The sequence below is a fragment of the Macaca fascicularis genome, chromosome 4, assembly GCF_037993035.2.
Source record: "Macaca fascicularis isolate 582-1 chromosome 4, T2T-MFA8v1.1".
NCBI lineage: Eukaryota > Metazoa > Chordata > Mammalia > Primates > Cercopithecidae > Macaca > Macaca fascicularis.
Genome location: NC_088378.1, coordinates 104,437,376 through 104,458,507, shown reverse-complemented (window position 1 = coordinate 104,458,507; position 21,132 = coordinate 104,437,376). Strand labels below are relative to the sequence as shown.

At 34.7% G+C, this 21,132-nt stretch overlaps 1 protein-coding gene across 21 annotated transcripts in view; it reads left to right on the top strand.

Annotated features, from left to right (window-relative positions):
- The window catches only part of FAM135A (family with sequence similarity 135 member A), a 134,106-nt gene that overhangs the window by 60,508 nt on the left and 52,466 nt on the right, over positions 1-21,132 (top strand). For all 21 annotated transcript variants that reach the window (XM_074037700.1, XM_045391098.3, XM_074037697.1 and 18 more), the window contains 2 exons: positions 2,458-2,507; positions 13,329-13,484. In XM_074037700.1, coding sequence (XP_073893801.1) covers positions 2,458-2,507; positions 13,329-13,484 — 206 coding nt within the window. The remainder of the gene's footprint in view (positions 1-2,457; positions 2,508-13,328; positions 13,485-21,132) is intronic.

Here is a 21,132-nt window from a genome sequence, read left to right as displayed (position 1 = left end):
CGGAATTGGGGCACTGACCCCTGTACAGTTAAAAATATTCCTGTAACTTTTGACTCCTCCAATACTTACCAACTAATGACCTAGTGTTCACTGAAAGCCTTACTGATAACGCAAACAGTTGATTAATACATAAAAAGACTAGTATCTACATGTTTTTATGCAATCATGACATATTCATCTTTCTTAATTTTTTCAATATTTCTAGGCTACATAGTTTACAAGTTTCATATTCTTTCCAAAATATTTATTGAAAAATACTTGTGTATAAGTGCATCTGCATAGATCAAACCTGTGTTGCTCAAGGGTCTGTTATATATGTCACTTTAAAAAGAAAAAATAATTAAAATAGGATTTTAAACTCCCTTAAAAATCTAAGTGATTTTGAAATTATTTTCAGGACTAAGATTTTAAAGTTAAATTATGCTTTTAAACATTCTTTAAGATATTGTTTGCATTGAAGTAGCTCTCACTAGTTATAATGCAAACATACCCATTTATGCAGTTAGGTTCTTCTATGTAAACATTAGAAAAATGTGTCACAACTCTCAAAACCTTATTTCAAATTTTTAAAACTCAGAGGGTAGAATATGTAATTTCTAAGACTAATTTTCCTGATTTTTTTCTATCACAGGAAAAGATCATGAGTAATGTGAAAACAGATGTTGGCCTATGGGAGTGGTGGTTTTAATGCAGATAAGCCACTGGTTTATCTGACAGTGAAATGATTTGTGAAATCATAGCAAATTTCTTTAGTTACCAACAAGTTGGCCAAATTAGTGATCTATTTTTTGGTATATATCAATATCTAAATATAATTTTACTTGTATATTTTGTGAGTTACGAAATATATGTGTTCCATTGATTTTTAGTTAACAACAGAGTATTTGTTGTTCACATTATGTTACCAGGAGGGGTGCAGTGTCCTTGGTTCTTGTTGAAGGAAGAATTCAGCCAAGAGACACACAGCAAGGGTTATGTAGCAGAATTTATTTAAAGAGACAGTACTGCACTCTGAAAGATAAAGCAGAGCAAGCTTCTGGAGAGAGTGAGCCAGCAGCAGCCAGTGCTGGGGGACTCTATGAAGAATACATGATTATTCATGAAAGGGCATGAGGAGGTGTCACTTGCAATCATGTTTTAGGCAATCCCCTTGGGCATATACGCTCTGTAGTTGTACATGCTAGTACACATGTTGCTTGTCTTGTTAGCATTTAAAATCTCCACCTCGGGGTGTGTTTTTTACTATTGTAATGAGCAAAAGACTATTCTAGGGTGAGTTATTGGAGGAGTGCACATGCTTCAGGGTCGCAGGAGCCCAACCACAAGGCCAGGTATAGCCAATATAGCCATCGTCCTTTTTACTGTCAGTGGGCAGCATCTCCAGGACTTCTTTGCCCAGAGGCTCCCTTGGCTGCTCATATCTGGCTGTCTCCCTACTCTTAATAATTATACTGTGGTTGTGTTTTACCATATAATTGTGATTGCTTTTTTTTAACAAATTTAAATGTTTATCATTTTTATCATGTAGTAAACATTCAGTCTGTCTTACAAATTAGTCAGCTGATGAGTGAATTCAGGGATGTTACAGAATGTGTTCTTGCCTTTATGTGAGAAGGATCAATTAAACTCACAACAAGATTATGGGAATTTTGTATGGTTATAACTATGCTGTTACAGTTCTTTTAAAAGACCTGTTTGATTTCTACTTAAAAATTATGTGTATGTAAAGATATTTCAGACCTTAGTGTAATTCCTCCCTGCCAAAAATAAATAATTAATAAATCTTTATATTTTTTTAGTTTCTGTTTTTCCAGGTAAATATTACCATTTTAATTGTAAATCTGTGTACCTCTTTATAGATGATTATAGCATATATTAAGTAAATCAGAGTTGTATGGCAAATATTTGCCTCAGTTTAAGAATATTTTATAGAAAAATAAATGTATTAGGAACTAACTTTATTAAAGGATCTTGATATTCATTTTTATTAAATAGCCTACACCCCAGGTATATTTTAAATGTTTCAGTTATAAAAATTGATTTTACTTGAGCATTTTAGGAATAGCTTTTGTAAAAAACGAGAAAGCAAGGCATGTGTATGTATAACACAAAATACTAAACCATACTGGAAATTATAAAATATGAAGTACAGTAAAATCTAATTATATAGTTACTCTTTTGTGTAACACAGTTGTGCAAGTTACTTAATGTATATAGTTAAGTTTCCTTGACAGTGTTAACTCTTGTGAAAACTGAAAAATGATATTTATCAGAATGTAGAATTTAATAATCACGTTACCTATATAATTAATATGTTTATGAAAATATGTTACCTTGAAATTTAATTCATTGAATGTAGTCCAGATACGTCTTAATTTTCAGTTTTTATGGGAATTTTATTTATATAAATTAAATATCTAACATTGAAATATTTCCTCTACTCTTTACTCCTTCCAGAGGAAATGGATGTAGAAGCTCGACTTACTGAACTATGTGAAGAAGTTAAGGTACTTGGATTTTTTTGATTCACATCATCAAGTTATTTGAGTGGTTTCTGTTTCCTATTCTAGATATTTTGTCTATGAAAACTTAAAGTATTTATAGTTCCTAAAATGCGAAGATAAAGTGGTTGATCATTGTAGAACCATTGTAGAACCAACTTAGTTGGTCAAAATTCATTTGGCTTCAGCATAAAGTTAACTTACCTTTTAAAAAGTATGTTATTCTTCATATAAATGAAATAGCAAAGATAATTAACTGATCAAGCTGTACATTTTCTTCTGTTCACTCTCTTGGACACGTTTTTAAAACATCACTTGTACAAGTTTATAAAATGATACTGTTTAAAAATGAAAATTTGTTTTATTTCAGTAGATCAATTTGCTTCTCATATCATTTTTTCAGTTCACTCTTGCAATTAAATTGATACATTTGCCTTTCTTTTTCTGAGAAACTAAATGTTTTTAACTAAATGCATGTTTCACTATGCATTCACTCTTGGTCAGCTACATTAATGGAAGAAATCAGAGGCGTGAATCAAAGGAAAATATGTATTTGGTTTGGATATACTTTTGTATGTAAATTTGAATGAGGACTAGACCCATTCAAAAAGGTATTCTAAGAAAATTATGCATATGCAGGATACATAAGTTTTGTATACTGTCCTAGAGGTTTTCTCTGCAGTTCAAGTAAGGTAAATATTTTCTTTAAAAAAGTCACTAATGTTCTTATGATAATTGCTCAAAAGAACATTAAACAATCTTAAGATGTGTGCGGTTAATATGAAAACATCTGCAGTGTTTCACTGAGCTATTAAAGAAATTTTGAATAAATATACATATGATACTCCTGTAGATAATCACTAAAATATATCAGTTTTACTCCAGTCAATCATTTTAATGAGTCCAAACCAAAATCCCACTGGAAATTTAAACCTGTTTTTAAAATCTTTTTAAGAAATGTAAAGATGGCTAAGAAAAACTTTTTAAAAAATAATGTAATTTTAAAATAATACAAATGAAGAAAGACTTGCTCAACTGGATACTAAAATATATGTAAAATAACAGTAATGAAAAGAAATAAGGTAGGATTTCTCTAAAAGAATAAAAAGACAAGTCAGTGGAATTAAACAGCACTAAAATAGTCACTATTATGTTTAATAACTAAGTGTATGATAAAATATCAGTAATGTCAGGGTCTATAACTATTGTGGTAAAGTTAACGTCATGCCATGCTATAGCAACAGTTCTAAATGGACTAAAGAGTTAAGTGTCCAAAGAAATTAGGAAGAAAAAAATTACATACATATGTAAATATAAACAATCTGATCTTGGGATATGAAATGACTCCCTCAGACAATTTTTAAAAAGGTTTTTTAAAGACCAATAAAAACCTAAGGGACAAAATAAGACATTGATGATTTGAAATTTCTTTGTAACAAAATGTACTATAAATTTGAAAGCAAAGAATAGACTGGAAGAGAATATTTGCAATATTTAAAGCAGGCTAATGGTCAGTGCTCACTATATATAACATGCTCTCAAGTATCAATTTTAAAACAACACCCTTGTTAAAAAAAAAAAAAAAGGATACAATGAGGCAGTGTACAAATGAGTCCTTAGCAGAATAATTTAGCTCCTGAAATGATACTCATTCTTACTGGAAACCAGGGGAATGCAAATTCTAATAGGTTATTTTTTTTGCCTATGAAATTTGCAAGAATGAAAGTGACTACTGATCTTCATTTTTTGCAAGACTGTAGTGAAACTAGTATCTGCATACCCTGTTGGTGATGGTATAAACTGGCACAATATTTTTTAACATTAGTCCATTGATGTATTTTAAAAACACTTACATGTTGCACAATTATTAAATCTGCACAGCAGTTTTTATTTAATAATCTGTTCTACAAAAATATAAATGTGCACAAATATAAGAAATTACATCATTAATTATTATCAATTCTGATGTAGCCATTTAAAAGCATTAGGTGGATCTCTATGAAATTGTCATGAATTATTTAATTCAGAAAATATTTATTAATTCATGATGCTAGATACTGTTTTCATGCTGAAAACTCTTCAAGATATATTAATTGAAAAAAGAAAAATATGAATAATATGATTTTGTATAGTACGTTAAAAGAACTAAAAAGCTGTTTGTGTATTTTATTGTGTTTATGTGATTATATATGAAATATTTGAAAGGATATATATATTCCAAGCTTTTAACAGTAATACAGAAAAAAAGTGGCATGGAGAGTAAAGTTTGTAAATGGGAATTTTTATTCTTTATATGCATCTGTATTAAATGTTTAAAAATAATACATATGTATCCATGTATTGCTAATTAATTTTTTAGATATACATATTTAAATTTCAGTATGTAAATGGATGTTGTAAACTTTAACATCAACAACCTATAACATATTATAATGTGTCTTGAGACATGGTGAGATACAAATTCTCATACCTTGTATATCTTTTTCAGGGATTAGATTGGCAGTATGTATCCACAGCCAGAAAAATATCTCTTCTTAGTGTATACCAAAAGCTAAACAGAGGTTCATGTGAAGATTCATAATATTGTAAAATTGTTTAATAAATGCCCAGTGGTAGAATGGTTAAACAAATTACGGGATACTTGTAATCTAAGTTATACAGCCTTAAAAATGATGTTTTTGGCCAGGCGCAGTGGCTCACACCTGTAATCCAGGGAAGCCAAGGCGAGCGGATCACCTGAGGTCAAGAGTTGGAGACCAGTCTGGCCAACATGGCAAAACCCCATCTCTACTAAAAATACAAAAATTAACTGGGTGTGGTGGTGGGCATCTATAATCCCAGCTACTTGGGAGGCTGAGGCAGGGAGAATCTCTTGAACCCAGGAGGCAAAGGTTGCAGTGAGCCAAGAGCATTCCATTACACTCCAGTCTGGCCGACAGAGTGAGACTCTGCCTCAAAAATAAAATAAAATAAAATAAAAAGATGTTTTTAACAAATGTTTGATGAAGTGGAAAAATGTTCATACTGTATTATATTCAGTGAAAATTGTATGAAACTATATATTATTTTAGCTTTTGCTTTATGTATATAATTGAAAAAAACTTGAAGCCTGTACACTAAAATGAACTTTTTTCATCTTTTTTTGCTTTCTCATATTTTCTAAGTAAAGCAGCATTTTGCAATCAAACAAGCGGTGAATGTTATGGGAAAATATATATGTATAAGATAATGTGATTTGAAAAAAACGCAAATGTAGCCAGACACAGTGGCACACACCTGTAGTCCCACCTACTCAGGAGACTGAGGTGGGAGTACTGCCTGAGTGCAGGAGTTGAGACTGTATTCATACCTTTGAATAGCCACTGCACTCCAGCCTGGGCCATGTAATGAGACCCTGTCTCAAGTTTAAAAAAAGAAAAGAAAAATATACAAATGTAAAGTCTTATTCCTACATTTATATATATAAAAGATCATGCCAAACGTAATTCTAATTTCCTTTGTTAATATAAAAAATTGTATTATTATTTATTTTGGTATTTATTACAAGAGATTTATGAAAACCAGAGAAATAATTTATCTATGCTTCAGGGATGCTTTTCCAACAATGAGAGTACTAAAGTTTTTCAGAACTGCAGTATCATGATCCCTAGGGAATAAAATTAATAAGTACTAGGTATCTAGATAACCTTGCTCTCAGGAAAAATAAAAAGAGAGTTGTGTACTTTATTTATTTATTTATTTATTTATTTATTTATTTATTTGCCTGGGTTAAAGGCCAGAAAATTGTTTCTACTTTTGTATAGACCATGCTAAGTGAAGTGTTTCATATCTTATACAATGCTATTAAATTACTCTCAGTTACTTATCCAACTCTTCTTTTTCTAAACTCCATTAAAACTCTCCTTGGGGACAATAATACTGCAAGTTTCAGCTTATATTTTAAAGTCCATATTCTTAAAAGAGACATGAAAAACTTGTTAGCTTCATTTGTGCTACATTTGTAAAACCATCTCGGGAAAAAACACAGCAGGAAATTCATCATATGTTGATGAATCTTTATTCATTATATCTTGACTCTTAGCTTCCATTCCAGCTTCTGGTATTTATAAACCTTTTCCATAAATTATGGGAGCTCTTTTTCATAGAAATGTAAACATTTTCCATAAATTCTGTAAACATACAAATGTTTTTTATAAATTCTGGAAGTTTTTTTTAATCTGAAAACTATAACTTCTCATTCACTTATTTATTCACTCAGTAAATATTGAGTTACTACTATGTACGAGTAACTAGAGTCACAAAAGTGAATAGGACATGATCATAATTCCTCCTCTTCTTACTAATTTTGTTTAATTTTTGTTTAGCGTCTTCTCTGAGTTAGGCAAGGTAAATGAATGTGATTTGAGTGGGGGAAGAAAAGCCTGCTGAACTGCAGACTTTAAAAAGAAATAAAAATAAACTGAGAGTAGCAGTATCATATGTGATAAGCAGCCTTTGGGGATACACACACACATACACACACACAGAAATTTATTTTTATTTTATTTTGTTTTAATTATACTTTTAAGTTCTGGGATACATGTGCAGAAAGTGCAGGTTCGTTACATAGGTATACACGTGCCATGGTGGTTTGCACACCCATCAACCCGACATCTACATTAGGTATTTTTCCTAATGCTATCTTTCCCCTAGCCCCTCACTCCCTGACAGGCCCTGGTGTATGATGTTCCCCGCCCTGTGTCCATGTGTTCTCATTGTACAACTCCCACTTATGAGTGAGAACATGCGGTGTTTGGTTTTCTGTTCCTGTGTCAGTTTGCTGAGAATGATGGTTTCCAGCTTTATCCATGTTCCTGCAAAGGACATGAACTCATCCTTTTTTATGGCCGCATAGTATTCTATGGTATATGTGTGCCACATTTTCTTTACCTACTCTATCATTGATGGGCATTTGGGTTGGTTACAGGTCTTCGCTATTGTGAATAGTGCTGCAGTAAACATACGTGTGCATGTATCTTTACAGTAACATGATTTATAATCGTTTGGGTATATACCCGGTAATGGAATTGCGGGGTCAAGTGATATTTCTGGTTCTAGATCCTTGAGGAATCGCTACACTGTCTTCCACAATGGTTGAACTAATTTACACTCCCACCAGTAGTTTAAAAGCCTTTCTATTTCTGCACATCCTCTCCAGCATTGGTTGTTTCCTGACTTTTTAATGACTGCCATTCTAACTGGTATGAGATGGTATCTCATTGTGGTTTTGATTTGCATTTCTCTAATGACCAGTGATGATAAGCTTTTTTTTCGTATGTTTGTTGGCCGCATAAACGTCTTCTTTTGAGAAGTGTCTGTTCATATCCTTCGTCCACTTTTCAGTGGGGTTGTTTTTTTCTTGTAAATTTGTTTAAGTTCCTTGTAGATTCTATGAGCCCTTTGTCAGATGGATAGATTGCAAAAATTTTCTCCCATTCTGTAGGTTGTCTGTTCACTCTGATGAGAGTTTCTTTTGCCGTGTAGAAGCTCTTTAGTTTAATTAGATGTCATTTGTCAATTTTGGCTTTTGTTGCCATTGCTTTTGGTGTTTTAGTCATGAAGTCTTTGCCCATCATGCCTATGTCCTGAATGGCATTGCCTAGGTTTTCTTGTAGGGTTTTTATGGTTTTAGGTCTTATATTTAAGTCTTTAATCCATCTTGAGTTAATTTTGTACAAGGTGTAAGGAAGGGGGTCCAGTCTCAGTTTTCTGCGTATGGCTAGCCAATTTTCCCAACACCATATATTAAATAGGGAATCCTTTCCCCATTGCTTTTTTTTTTTTTTTTCTTTTTGTCAGGTTTGTCAAAGATCAGATGGTTGTAGATGTATGGTGATATTTCTGAGGCCTCTGTTCTGTTCCATTGGTCTATGTATCTGTTTTGGTACCAGTAACATGCTGTTTTGGTTACTGTAGACTTGTAGTATAGTTTGAAGTCTGGTGGTGGTATGCCTCCAGCTTTGTTCTTTTTGCTTAGGATTGTCTTGGCTATATGGGCTGTTTTTTGGTTCCATATGAAATTTAAAGTAGTTTTTTCTAATTCTGTGAAGAAAGTCAATGGTGGCTTGATGGGGATAGCATTGAATCTATACATTACTTTGGGCAGTATAGACAGAATATTGATTCCTCCTATCCATGAGCGTGGAATGTTTTTCCATTTGTTTGTGTCCTCTTATTTCCTTGAGCAGTGGTTTGTAGTTCTCCTTGAAGAGGTCCTTCACATCCCCTGTAAGTTGCATTCCTAGGTTTTTTATTCTCTTGGTAGCAATTGTGAATGGCAATTCACTCATGACTTGGCTGTCTATTATTGGTGTATAGGAATGCTTGTGATATTTGCACATTGATTTTGTGTCCTGAAACTGCTGAAGCTGCTTATCAGCTTAAGGAGATTTTGGGCTGAGACGATGGGGTTTTCTAAATAGACAATCATGTCATCTTCAAACAGAGACAAACAATTTATCTTCCTATTTGAATACCTTTTATTTCTTTCTCTTGCCTGATTGCCCTGGCTAGAACTTCCAGTACTATGTTGAATAGGAGGTGTGAAAGAGGGCATTCTTGTCTTGTGCTGGTTTTCACAGGGAATGCTTCCCCCTTTTGCCCATTCAGTATGATATTGGCTGTAGGTTTGTCATAAATAGCTCTTATTATTTTGAGATATGTTCCATCAATACCTACTTTATTGAGAGTTTTTAACATGAAGGGATGTTAAATTTTAGCAAAGGCCTTTTCTGCATCTATTGAGATAATCATGTGGTTTATGGATTACATTTATTGATTTGCATATGTTGAACCAGCCTTGCATCCCAGGGATGAAGCCGACTGGATTGTGGTGGATAATCTTTTTGATGTGCTGCTGGATTAGCTTTGCCAGTGTTTTATTGAGGATTTTCTCATTGATGTTCATCAGAGGTATTGGCCTGAAATTTTCTTTTTTTGTTGTGTCTGTGCCAGGTTTTGGTATCAGGATGATGCTGGTCTCATAAAATGAGTTAGGCAGGAGTCCTTACTTTTCCATTGTTTGGAATAGTTTCAGAAGGAATTCAGTACTAGCCCCTCTTTGTACCTCTGGTAGAATTTGGCTGTGAATCCATCTGGTCCTGGAGTTTTTTTGGTTGGTAGGCTATTAATTACTGCCTCAATTTCCGACCTTGTTATTGGCCTATTCAGGGATTCAGCATCTTCCTGGTTTACTCTTGGGAGGGTGTACGTGTCCAGGAATTTATCCATTTCTTCCAAATTTTCTAGTTTGTTTGTGTAGAGGTGTTTATAGTATTCTCTGATGTTAGTTTGTATTTCTGTGGGGTCAGTAGTGATACCCCTTTATCATTTTTTGTGTCTATTTGTTTCTTCTCTCTTTTCTTCTTTATTAGTCTGGCTAGTGGTCTACCTATTTTGTTTATCTTTTCAAAAACACCAGTTCCTGGATTCATTGATTTTTTTTTTTTTTTAAGGTTTTTCATGTCTCTGTCTCCTTCAGTTCTGCTCTGATTTTAGTTATTTCTTGTCTTCTGCTAGCTTTTGAATTTGTTTGCTCTTGCTTCTATAATTCTTTTAATTGTGATGTTATGGTGTCAATTTTAGATCTTTTCAACTTTCTGATGTGGGCATTTAGTGCTGTAAATTTCCCTGTTAACATTGCTTTTGCTGTGTCCCAGAGATTCTGGTACATTGTCTCCTTGTTCTCATTGGTTTCAAAGAACTTCTTTATTTCTACCTTAATTTCGTTATTTACCCAGTAGTCATTCAGGAGCAGGTTGTTCAGTTTCCACGTAGTTCTACAGCTTTGAGTGAGTTTCTTAATCCTGAGTTATAATTTGATTGCACTGTGGTCTGAGAGACTGTTTATTATGATTTCCATTCTTTTGCAGTTGCTGAGGGGTGTTTTACTTCCAATTATGTAATCGATTTTAGTGCTATGTGGCACTGAGAAGAATGTATATTCTATTCATTTGGGGTGAAGAGTTCTGTAGATGTCTACTAGGTCCACCTGGTCCAGAGCTGAGTTCAAGTCCTGAATATCCTTGTTGATTGCCTGTCTCGTTGATCTGTCTAATAATGACAGTGGGATGTTAAAGACTCCTACTATTATTGTGTGGGAGTCTAAGTCTCTTTGTAGGTCTCTAATAACTTGCTTTATGAATCTGGGTTCTCTTGTATTGGATGCATATATATTTTGGATAGTTAGCTCTTGTTGAATTTATCCCTTTACCTTTACGCCCTTCTTTGTCTTTTTTTTCATCTTTGTTGGTTTACAATCTGTTTTATCAGAGACTAGGATTGCATCCCCTGCTTTTTTTTCTTTTTTTTTCTTTCTTTTTTTTTTTTTCCTTTTGCTTTCCACTTGCTTGGTGAATATTCCTCCATCCCTTTATTTTGAGCCTATATGTGTCTTTGCACATGAGATGGGTCTCCTGAATACAGCCCACCAATGGGTCTTGACTCTTTATCCAATTTGCCAGTCTGTATTTTTAATTGTAGCATTTAGTCTATTTACATTTAAGGTTAATATTGTTACCTATTAATTTGATCTTGTCATCATGATACTAGCTGGTTATTTTGCCCATTAGTCAATGCAGTTTCTTTATAGTGTCATTGGTCTTTATATTTTGGTGTGTTTTTACAGTGGCTGGTACTGGTTTTCCTTTACATATTTATTGCTTCCTTCAGGAGCTCTTGTAAGACAGGCCTGATGACAAAATCCCTCAGCATTTCCTTGTCTGTAAAGGATTTTATTTTTCCTTCACTTATGAAGCTTTTTGGTTGGATATGAAATTCTGGGTTGAAAATGCTTTTCTTTTGATAATGTTGAATATCGGCCCCCACTCTCTTCTGGCATATAGGGTTTCTGCAGAGAGCTCTGCAATTATTCTGATGGGCTTCCCTTTGTAGTAACCTGATCTTTCTCTCTGGCTGCCCTTAGCATTTTTTCCTTGATTTCAACCTTGGAGAATCTGAAGATTATGTGTTCTTGGGGTTGCTCTTCCTGAGGAGAATCTTAGTGGTGTTCTCTGTATTTCCTGAGTTTGAATATTGGCCTGTCATGCTAGGTTAGGGAAGTTCTCCTGGATAATATCCTGAAGTGTGTTTTCCATCTTGGTTCCATTCTCCCTGTCACTTTCAGAGCTGGTGCACTGTGCTTGGAGAATCCCTCTTGTCAGGATCAGCTGCTCTCTTCAGAGCCAGCAGGCAGGAACGATTAAATCCGCTGAAGCTGCACCCACAGCTGTCCCTTCCCCTAGGGGCTCTCTCCCAGGGAGATAGGAGTTTATCTGTAAGCCGCTGACTGGGGCTGTTACCCTTTCTTCAATGATGCCCTGATCAGTGAGGAGGAATCTAGAGAAGCAGTCTGGCCGCAGCTGCTTTGCTGCGCTGTGATGAGTTCTACCCGGTCTAAATCTTCCAGCCTCCTTAGCACTGTCAGTGGAAAACCACCTACTAAAGCCTCAGTAATAACAGACGCCCCTCCCTTACCAAGCTTGATCTTCCCCAGTCGACTTCGGACTGCTGTGCTGGCAGCGAGAATTTCAAGCCATTGATTCCTAGCTTGCTGGGCTCGGTGGGAGTGGGACCCGCTGAGCGAGACCACCTGGCTCCCTGGCTTCAGCCTCCTTTGCAGGGGAGTGAACGGTTCTGTCTTGCTGGGGTTCCAGGCACCACTGGGGTATGAAAAAAACTCCTTCAGCTACCTCAGTGTCTGCCCAAACAACTGCCCACTTTTGTGCTTGTAACCCAGGGTCCTGGTGGTGTAGGCACATGAGGGAACCTCCTGATCTGCAGATTGCAAAAACTGCGGGAAAAGCATAGTGATCTGGCTGGATAGCACAGCCCTCATGGCTTTCCTTGGCTGGGGGAGGGAGGTTCCCTGGTTTCTGGTACTTCCCAGGTGAAGCAACGCCCCACCCTACTTCTACTCACCCTCTGTGGGTTGGACTCACTGCCTAACCAGTCCCAATGAGATGAACTGGGTACCTCAGTTGAAAATGCAGAAATCACCCACCTTCTGCATTGGTGTCACTGGGAGCTGCAGACTGGAGCTGTTCCTATTCGGCCATCTTCCGATCATGTCCTAATAACAGTATTTTATAATAGTTTGTTTACCTGCTTTTCTCTCCTCACTAGACCGTGAACTTCTCATATTAATCTTTGTATCTCTAGAATCTAGGCCATTAGCATTTAAAATGTGTTCAGTAAATAGCAAGTGAGTGAATTGTTAGAAATGAAAAAAAAAAAATAAGTGTTTGACAACTCTGTAAAAGGATTACTCACAAGTGAAGTAGAACCTAAGAACATAGGAGTAAGAGAAAAGGACTACTTCAGAAAGTATCTCAATTTTTTCTAAGGAGTCATAGATATTTTAAGTATTTTTCTTAGCTGGTTGAGGAAAAATCTTAAGAATATATTACCTTTCAAAAAAATTATAACTCTCATCATTATTTGAATACTGTGTTTAAAATTCCCAATATTTTGATGTTAGAACCTGATCATTCTCTATAGCATCCGAATTTGTCATTTTAGTTTACAATTGACATTATTTCAGTTAACAAGACATCTTAGATATTGAAATATTGGTTAAGTTGTTGAAAATGGCTTCAGTAACTATCAGGTAATTGAAAAACCATTGTCAATTGATCTTTCTCTCTCTACACACATGTGCGTGCACATACAAATGCACATTTCTTTTTTTAAATCACAAATTTGCCTTTGTATTAATATTCTCAGTAACATATTTAAGTATGTTATATTAAATCTTGGGAAACAGTGAAATTTTTTTTCTTTTAATTTCAGAAAATAGAGAATCCTGATGAACTGGCAGAACTTATCAATATGAATCTTGCACAACTTTGCTCACTTTTGATGGCTTTATGGGGACAGTTTCTGGAAGTTATAACACTACACGAAGAACTAAGAATATTATTAGCACAAGAGCACCATACTTTGAGGGTAAGTTAAAGAGAAGTGATTTTAGAGCATTTTAATGAGTATTATTTACCTTTAGAAAATTTTTATGAAAACAAACCTGATTTTTACCTATATATTGATAAATCAGAAGACATTTATCATAATGTTATTGTTTGACTTCCAAAATTAATAATAGAATGGAACAATACAGTTAAGCATATGACCTGTTTCAATCACAATCTCTGCTGCTAAGAAAAACCACCTAAAAATAAGTAAAATAGGAAAATATATGATACAGAATAGCCCCTGGAACCTAAGAATAGGAATTAATAGCCAAGCTTCATTAGGGACAGGAATCAGGAACTAGAGAGCTATCTCAAACTTAGTCTTCCTCTTCTCCTTTTCCTTCCCTTTTTCTCTCTATCACTGACCTAATAAAGGAATGTGTATTATAAACTTGGCAAGATGGAGGGGGCAGTCCACACATTACACATATATGTTAGCTGTAGACCTAGTATGGACATTATGCAGGAATTTCTATGCAATTTTATTGTATAGCATCTAAAGAGATTTTACATGTTAAATAACTATCTTTCCATCTTTTTTCCTTATATACTCTGCATGCACCCTGATTTTACCTTACATACTAGGGGTTCCTCCAAACATCATTAATTTCTTTTCCTTTTTAAAAAAAATTTTCTTAATTATAAAACATAACATATAGTCAGTCAGAAAATGCATGCAACAGGCACATTTTATCAAATAATTAAAAGCATACACCCTTTCAGTTATTATGCAGATCAAGAAGTAGAATACTCTCAATACTACAGATGTTTGCTCTGTGTCTTTTCCACTTACTATACCCTTCCTAATACTTAGAAGTAATCACTATCCTGTCTTTTGTAGATGATGAGTTCCTTACTTCTCTTTTAGTTTTATTATCTATGTATGCATGTTAAATAGTGGAGGTTGTTTCCACCTGTTATTGAATTCTATATAGATGAAATTGTACAGTAGTGTTCTTCTGTATCTTGCTTTTTCACTCAAGACATTAGAAGATTAATCCGTCTTTTTTGACAGTACCTGTAGATTGTTCATTATCATTGCTGTAATATATCTCCATTTGAATATATCCACATTTGTTTATCTGTTCTACTGTTGATAGATACTTGGATTACTTCTAACTTGTAGTAGCTATTACAAACCAAACTGCTATGAACATTCTTGTGTATATGTCCTGGCATACCAGTTCATCTGAAATACTTACCTGTGAGGGAAATTGCTGAGTCATAGGGTATGCATAACTTCAATTTTACTAGCTAATGTGACAGTTTTCAGAGTTGTACCAATTTTTACTCCCACCAGCACAGTTTGTTACTCCACATACTCTCCAATTCTTGATACTGGCAAGCTCTTTAAACTTTGCCAAACTGATAGATGTGAAATGGTATATTATTGAGGCTTTAATTTGCATTTCTCTGATTACCCATGTGGTTGAGCACTGCTTTGTGTGATTATTGGTTATGCAGGTTTGCCCCATATGAAATGCCTATTCTAATCTTTTGCCCATTTCTAATAAGATTACTTTTTTCTTCTTTATTTCTAATGCTTTTCTGTGTCCTTTGTTATGTGTTTTTACTAATAGAGCCTCTCTCATTCATGGTTTATTGTTTTCATTGATTTTATATTGTTTTTTAATGAACTGGAGGTCTTAATTTTAGAATAGAAGGAAACTAAGAGAAAGGCCAGACATGGACATAGCCATTTTTGGACATAACATATGTGGATCAGTGAGATTTTTCAATAAATGATGTTTGAGACAATTGAGTATCCATGTGGTAAATATTAAATAAAATTCAGTTCCAAGTGGATTGAAGATTTAAATGTGAAAGGCAAAACTGTAAAGCTTCTAAAGTATAATCAGAAACTTACAGAAGACTTTAAAAAGTTGGCCGGGAGTGGTGGCTCACACCTGGAATCCCGGCACTTTTGGAGGCCAAAGCAGGTGGATCACCTGAGGTCAGGAGTTCAAGACCAGCCTGGCCAACATGGTGAAACCCCATCTCTACTAAAAATACAGAAAGTATCCAGGTATGGTGGCAAGTGCCTGTAGTCCCAGCTACTTGGGAGGCTGAGGCAGTGGTAGAGGTGGAGGTTGCAGTGAGCTGAGATTACACCACTGTACTCCAGCCTGGGCAACAAGAGTGAAACTCCATCTCAAGAAAAAGAAAAAAAAAAAAAAAAGGTAATGCAGAGTACTTCTATATAATTTTCATCAGAATCACAAATCAGCATTTTGGCACATTTGCTTTATCATTGCCTCTTTTTTGTAGGTAGATACACATGTAAATATGCATACATATATACTTACATTGTTTTTCCTGAGCAATATGATGATTATAGACATAGTATTCTTTTATGATTAAGTACTTCAGCACATATATTCTAAGAATAAGGACATTCTCTTAGTTAACCAATACACTGATCTACTTTAGAAAATTTTATATTGATACAATACTGATATTTAATGTATGGCCCATATTTAAGTTTTACCAATCATCTTACTAATGTTTTGCATAACAACTTTTTCCAAGATCAAATTCAGGATCACATTGAATTCAGTTTTCATGTTCCTTTACTCATTTAATCGGGATGAATTCCTTATCTTTGCATGACCTTGACTTTTCAGAGTATTGGCCAGTAAGTTTGTGAACTATTCTTCAGTTCGGGTTTGTATTATATTTCCCAGTGATTAGATTAAGATGACACAGTACTGGGGGATATTACAGTTTTTTTCAATCAGTTTTGGTAAATTACATTTTTCGAGGAGTTTGCCCATTCTAAGTTTTTTTAATTTATAGACATCAAGTAGTTCATAGTATCCTTCAGTTATCTTTTTAATATCTACAATATCTAATGTTTTCTAGTTTCATTCCTGATTTTATTTTAGTTTCTAGTTGTTTGTGCCTTCACTCTTTTTTTCTTGAATTGTCTCACCAGAACTTTGTTATTTTATTTGTCTTTTCAAAAAAGCAATTTTTGGTGGTGGTAATTTTCTCCCTGTGTGTTTTGTTTTGTTTCATTATTTTTGCTATATTGTAGCAAATAGGATCCATATATAAAATACTGTTGTTTTATAGGACTTTTTCTTAGAAGTTATTTGTTAAAGATCAATCACCTTCTCTAAAGGGCTAAATAAAAAGGATTCTACAATGGATGAAATAGTGTAATCACTGTATTCAACTTACTAATGGTCTGGCATCATCTTAATGTAGCAATTTAGAATGAATAACATAATGAATGGAATGTATTTTTTTCGGCAATTTTCATGAACATCATTTCTCATTACCAAGATTTTGAATAACAATGAATTATGGTAATAGTATCAGAAAGGTAGCCAGTTTTCAGGGTAAATTAAAGTGACGTTGATAAGCATTAAAGGATCTCACTGACATTCTTTTTTTGGAAATTTAGGACTCTGACAAGACTTGAAAGCCAGTCCACCTCTATAGAGAGGTGAGGTGAATGCATACCAATACCTCAGGCAGTTTTCTTGAAAAGTATGTCAGAATACACAACCAGCGACCCAGTTTTCTATGCTGTAGAACAAGAATCAGCTTTTTCTGTTAAGGACCAAATGGTAAACATTTTGGGCTTTGGGAGCCACACATTTTTGTCTTAACTACTCAACTCTGTTGTAACATGAAAGCCGCCATGGATGGTATATGAATAAGTGAATGTGGCTGTGTTTCAATAAAGTTTTATTTACAAAAACAGGTGTTGGGCCAGATTTGGTTCTCAGGCTGTAGTTTGCCAACCCCTGCATTATAAAACTAAGAGGAGAGTTGACACCTCTTCCACAAAATAAAAGTCTGTTCGAAGGTTATTTTTAGTGACCAGTAGAAGTAAAGGCCAGTAGCAAGAAATAGTTTTACATGGGAAAGGTAATCTTCAGGGTATTTTTTTCTCTTTTTTTTTTTTGTTTTTTCTTTTCTTTTTTTTCTTTTCTTTCTTTTTTTTTTTTTTTTAAATATGTTTTTATTTAGTTCCCACAAGCAGACAGGGCTTTTTTTTTTTTTTTTTTAACTATGTGTTACTAGAGAAAAATATTATAGTTCCATTAAATTGTTCTGTTTGTGTCACCTGATTGGAAGTTCTGGGAAGAGAATGGTTGCAAGGATTAGATGCAACTTTATAGCTTGATATTCAATGGGAAAGAAACTGTTCTGGGTGGAATAGGAACAAGAAGGTAAACTTAAAAGAGCAGCTGGTGAACACAACTTTGAGAAGAAAGGACAAAGAAAGGGGACCAAGACAAAAATCAGGTTTGAATTTTACCTAGAGCTTCCCTTTTCTCACCCCATTCCAGACACCAGGATAGGGCCTATTTTAATTCCTAAATGAATCATGGAAGGATAATAAAGACAAAATAAGAGAATGTCCTAATGTTACTCAAGCAGGAATAAGCCTTGCCCTGCCTTGCTGTGTATCACAAAAACTGTGGCCATGGTAGCATATTGTGTTATCTCGCTCCCATTTATGCAATTCAGGAGGAACTTCGCTAATAAAGTATCTTGTTCTTCTGAGAATACATTGCTAAGCCTACAGGAACTGAAGTAGTCTAAAGGTCATTCAGTGTTTGTACAGGGACAGACTTAGCTACAATAAAGTATATAGGCTGCCTGATAACGAATTCAGAAGCAGCACTATTGAGCTAAGTCGCAGAAATAAACCTTGATATGAAATCTCTCCTTATTGGTGTGAAAGCAAATTATGAAGCAAAGAGTTGGACTGAAAAGAGGAAATGTAAATCCATACTTGAAAAGAACAATTTAATAAATTAGTTTTATACCAGTTCAACCATATTCTTTAATATTCAGATCCAGTGATTTCAGGTTTTCAAATTTTTGGCGAATTAAGGCATCCAAACTTGTTGAGCTTCTGTAGTCATATGCCATATGCATTCATGCTACATCATAGAGACTATTGTGTGTGAATTACAGGTGCCCCATACTAATTAAAAAGATAAAATATTTATGATAAGTGAATGATGTTTGTGTCATTTCAAACTAAAATGGAATGATCAAGTGGGACAACTTATATAAAAAGCAAAAAAAAATCTGAAATCATCCTGAATTTTATGTGTCAAGAACTGTAAAGAATCTTGAGATTTTGCCCTCCTAATTACATGCCAATAAGTTAGCCTATCATAAATTGATTCATGTACAGCAGCAGAAAACATGAGACAAAGGACCTTATTAATGGTAATATTATCATTTGTTCTCTTTCCTTGAGCCCAGATTTCCACAGCCCAACATAAAAAAGGCCAGGCTTATGCTAGTGGATTGCAATACAGGAGAAAAATTCTGTGCTTAGGGATCCAAAATATTTTATAATAGATAGCAAGGTTTATCGACCAATGCTGTAACCTGTTCTTTGCTCCAAAGGGAGACATATCTCTGTTTTCCCAGGCTTTTCTCTAATATGAACATCCTTGAAAAGATAGTCTGTAACAAAGACAGTCAGGGTTTCTGCTCACAAACCTTTCAGAAATGCAAGAGACGCATGAAGAATTGTCTCTCAACACTATGTCTTATAGAGAACTTGCTTTCATTGCAGTTTATTTCCTCAATAATTTTACTGATCTTTATTGCTAGTGCTTCCAAAGATACCTCTTGTTGTGTTATAATGCTTCCCATTATAACATCAGAGATGCCATATTTAATATTGATTGTAACTTGTGTCTGGAATTATAAGTCCAGTATTAGGGAAATAATATATTCAGTTTGCAGATCAGAGAGCCAGATTTTGTGCTTTGTGCTAACATTGCTGACTTAAACAAGCTTTTGTTAGGGTTAGTGGAGTCAAAGTAACAGTTGATTTCACATTCTTTCAGAGACATGTTAACCATCAGCTTGTATAAATCTTTAGTTCTATTATGCCAGATGTTTATAAATAAAGATCCTGCAGCCAAATACATAGGGTTGCCAGATGAAATGCAGAGTGCCCAGTTAAATTGGAATTTCAGGTAAATAGTAAATGATATTTCAATATATCTGGTGCAACCCTATCAAATAACATACTTAAAGCATCAAAGGGTTTAACTGTGTTTTACATATTGTTGTATGTGAAGTATTAATACATCTTAGATACAGAAAAGAATTCCTTGGTCAAGAAGAAAACAAATTTCAAGCTTATTCTTATGTGGAAGCAGGGCCTTTTGGAAACATATGGCTTTACTTAAAATGCATGCACTATTATTTATGGTTCTAACCTAGAGCAAAAAAATCCAAGTTGATATGGTGACTCTGCTATTCAGTTACTTAGTATTCTGTAATACTGCTCATTTAAATTCATCACATTAACATGTCTTTCCTGGCTGGACATAGTGGCTTACACTTGTAATCCCAGCACTTTCGAAGGTGGAGGTGGGAGGATCACTTGAGGCTGGGAGTTTACAACCAGTCTGAGCAACATAGTGAGATCCTGTCTCTATTAAAAAAAAATTGTGTCTTTCCTTGAACTATAAAATGGAACTCTGCTTCTATGAGGTTAGCCTCTTTTTTCTTTGTCTAACTTCTCTCCCACCTTGTAGTTGCCTGTTTATGTTTGTTGTTGTTGTTGTTGTTGTTGTTGTTTGAGATGGAGTCTTGCTCTGTCGCCCAGGCTGGAGTGCAGTGGCCGGATATCGGCTCACTGCAAGCTCTGCCTCCTGGGTTCACGCCATTCTCCTGCCTCAGCCTCCCGAGTAGCTGGGACTACAGGCGCCCGCCACCTCGCCCGGCTATTTTTTTGTATTTTTTAGTAGAGACGGGGTTTCACCATGTTAGCCAGGATGGTCTCGATCTCCTGACCTCGTGATCCGCCCGTCTCGGCCTCCCAAAGTGCTGGGATTACAGGCTTGAGCCACCGCACCCGGCCGCCTGTTTATGTTTTTGAGTTCATAGCAACAGGTTTGTTACTAATACTTTATTGAAATTACGGTAATTCTTCCAGGACCACTGCCTGTAAGCCTAAGAATTCATCTAAAAATTGAAAGGAGACCTTCATAGATGGATAAACTATATTGTGCTCTTGGAAATGAAAAGTTTTGTTTGTTTGTTTTTCCCACAGAATGTTTATAGATGGACCATAGTAATTTATTTGTATTTTTACTGAATAAACATGTGTATAGCAGTTATTATCTGTGTAAGGCACTAATTGCTTTATAAATGTTAACTCATTTAATCATCAGTACAATCTCATGAAGTAAATACTTTGTCATTCCCATTTTATAAAAGAAATATTGAGGTTATAGAAAGGTGAAATAACAGCCAAAGTTGCATGACTTGTACATGGTAGTGACTGGATGGGAACCCAAGCAGTAGATGCAGACCTGATATTTCTACATTTCATCTCTTTCCCATGAATTTGCAAAATATTAAAAATGAAATGTAAGTTAAGACTTCAAACAAAATAGTAGTACAAACTTGTAACATTAGAATACCATTTATTATGATGCTGGTTTGCTATACTGTTTATGTTTTACAAGCAAAGAGAAATACAATCTCAAACGTAGTTTTCAGTATCAACTTGGTGGTATAAAATATAGTTTTGGATTTTTTTCCAATTGAATTAGAGAACATGCCATTTGCTGTATTCACTGGAATTAATCATAAAAAAAATACTGTAGAACACTAAGTATGCTGCC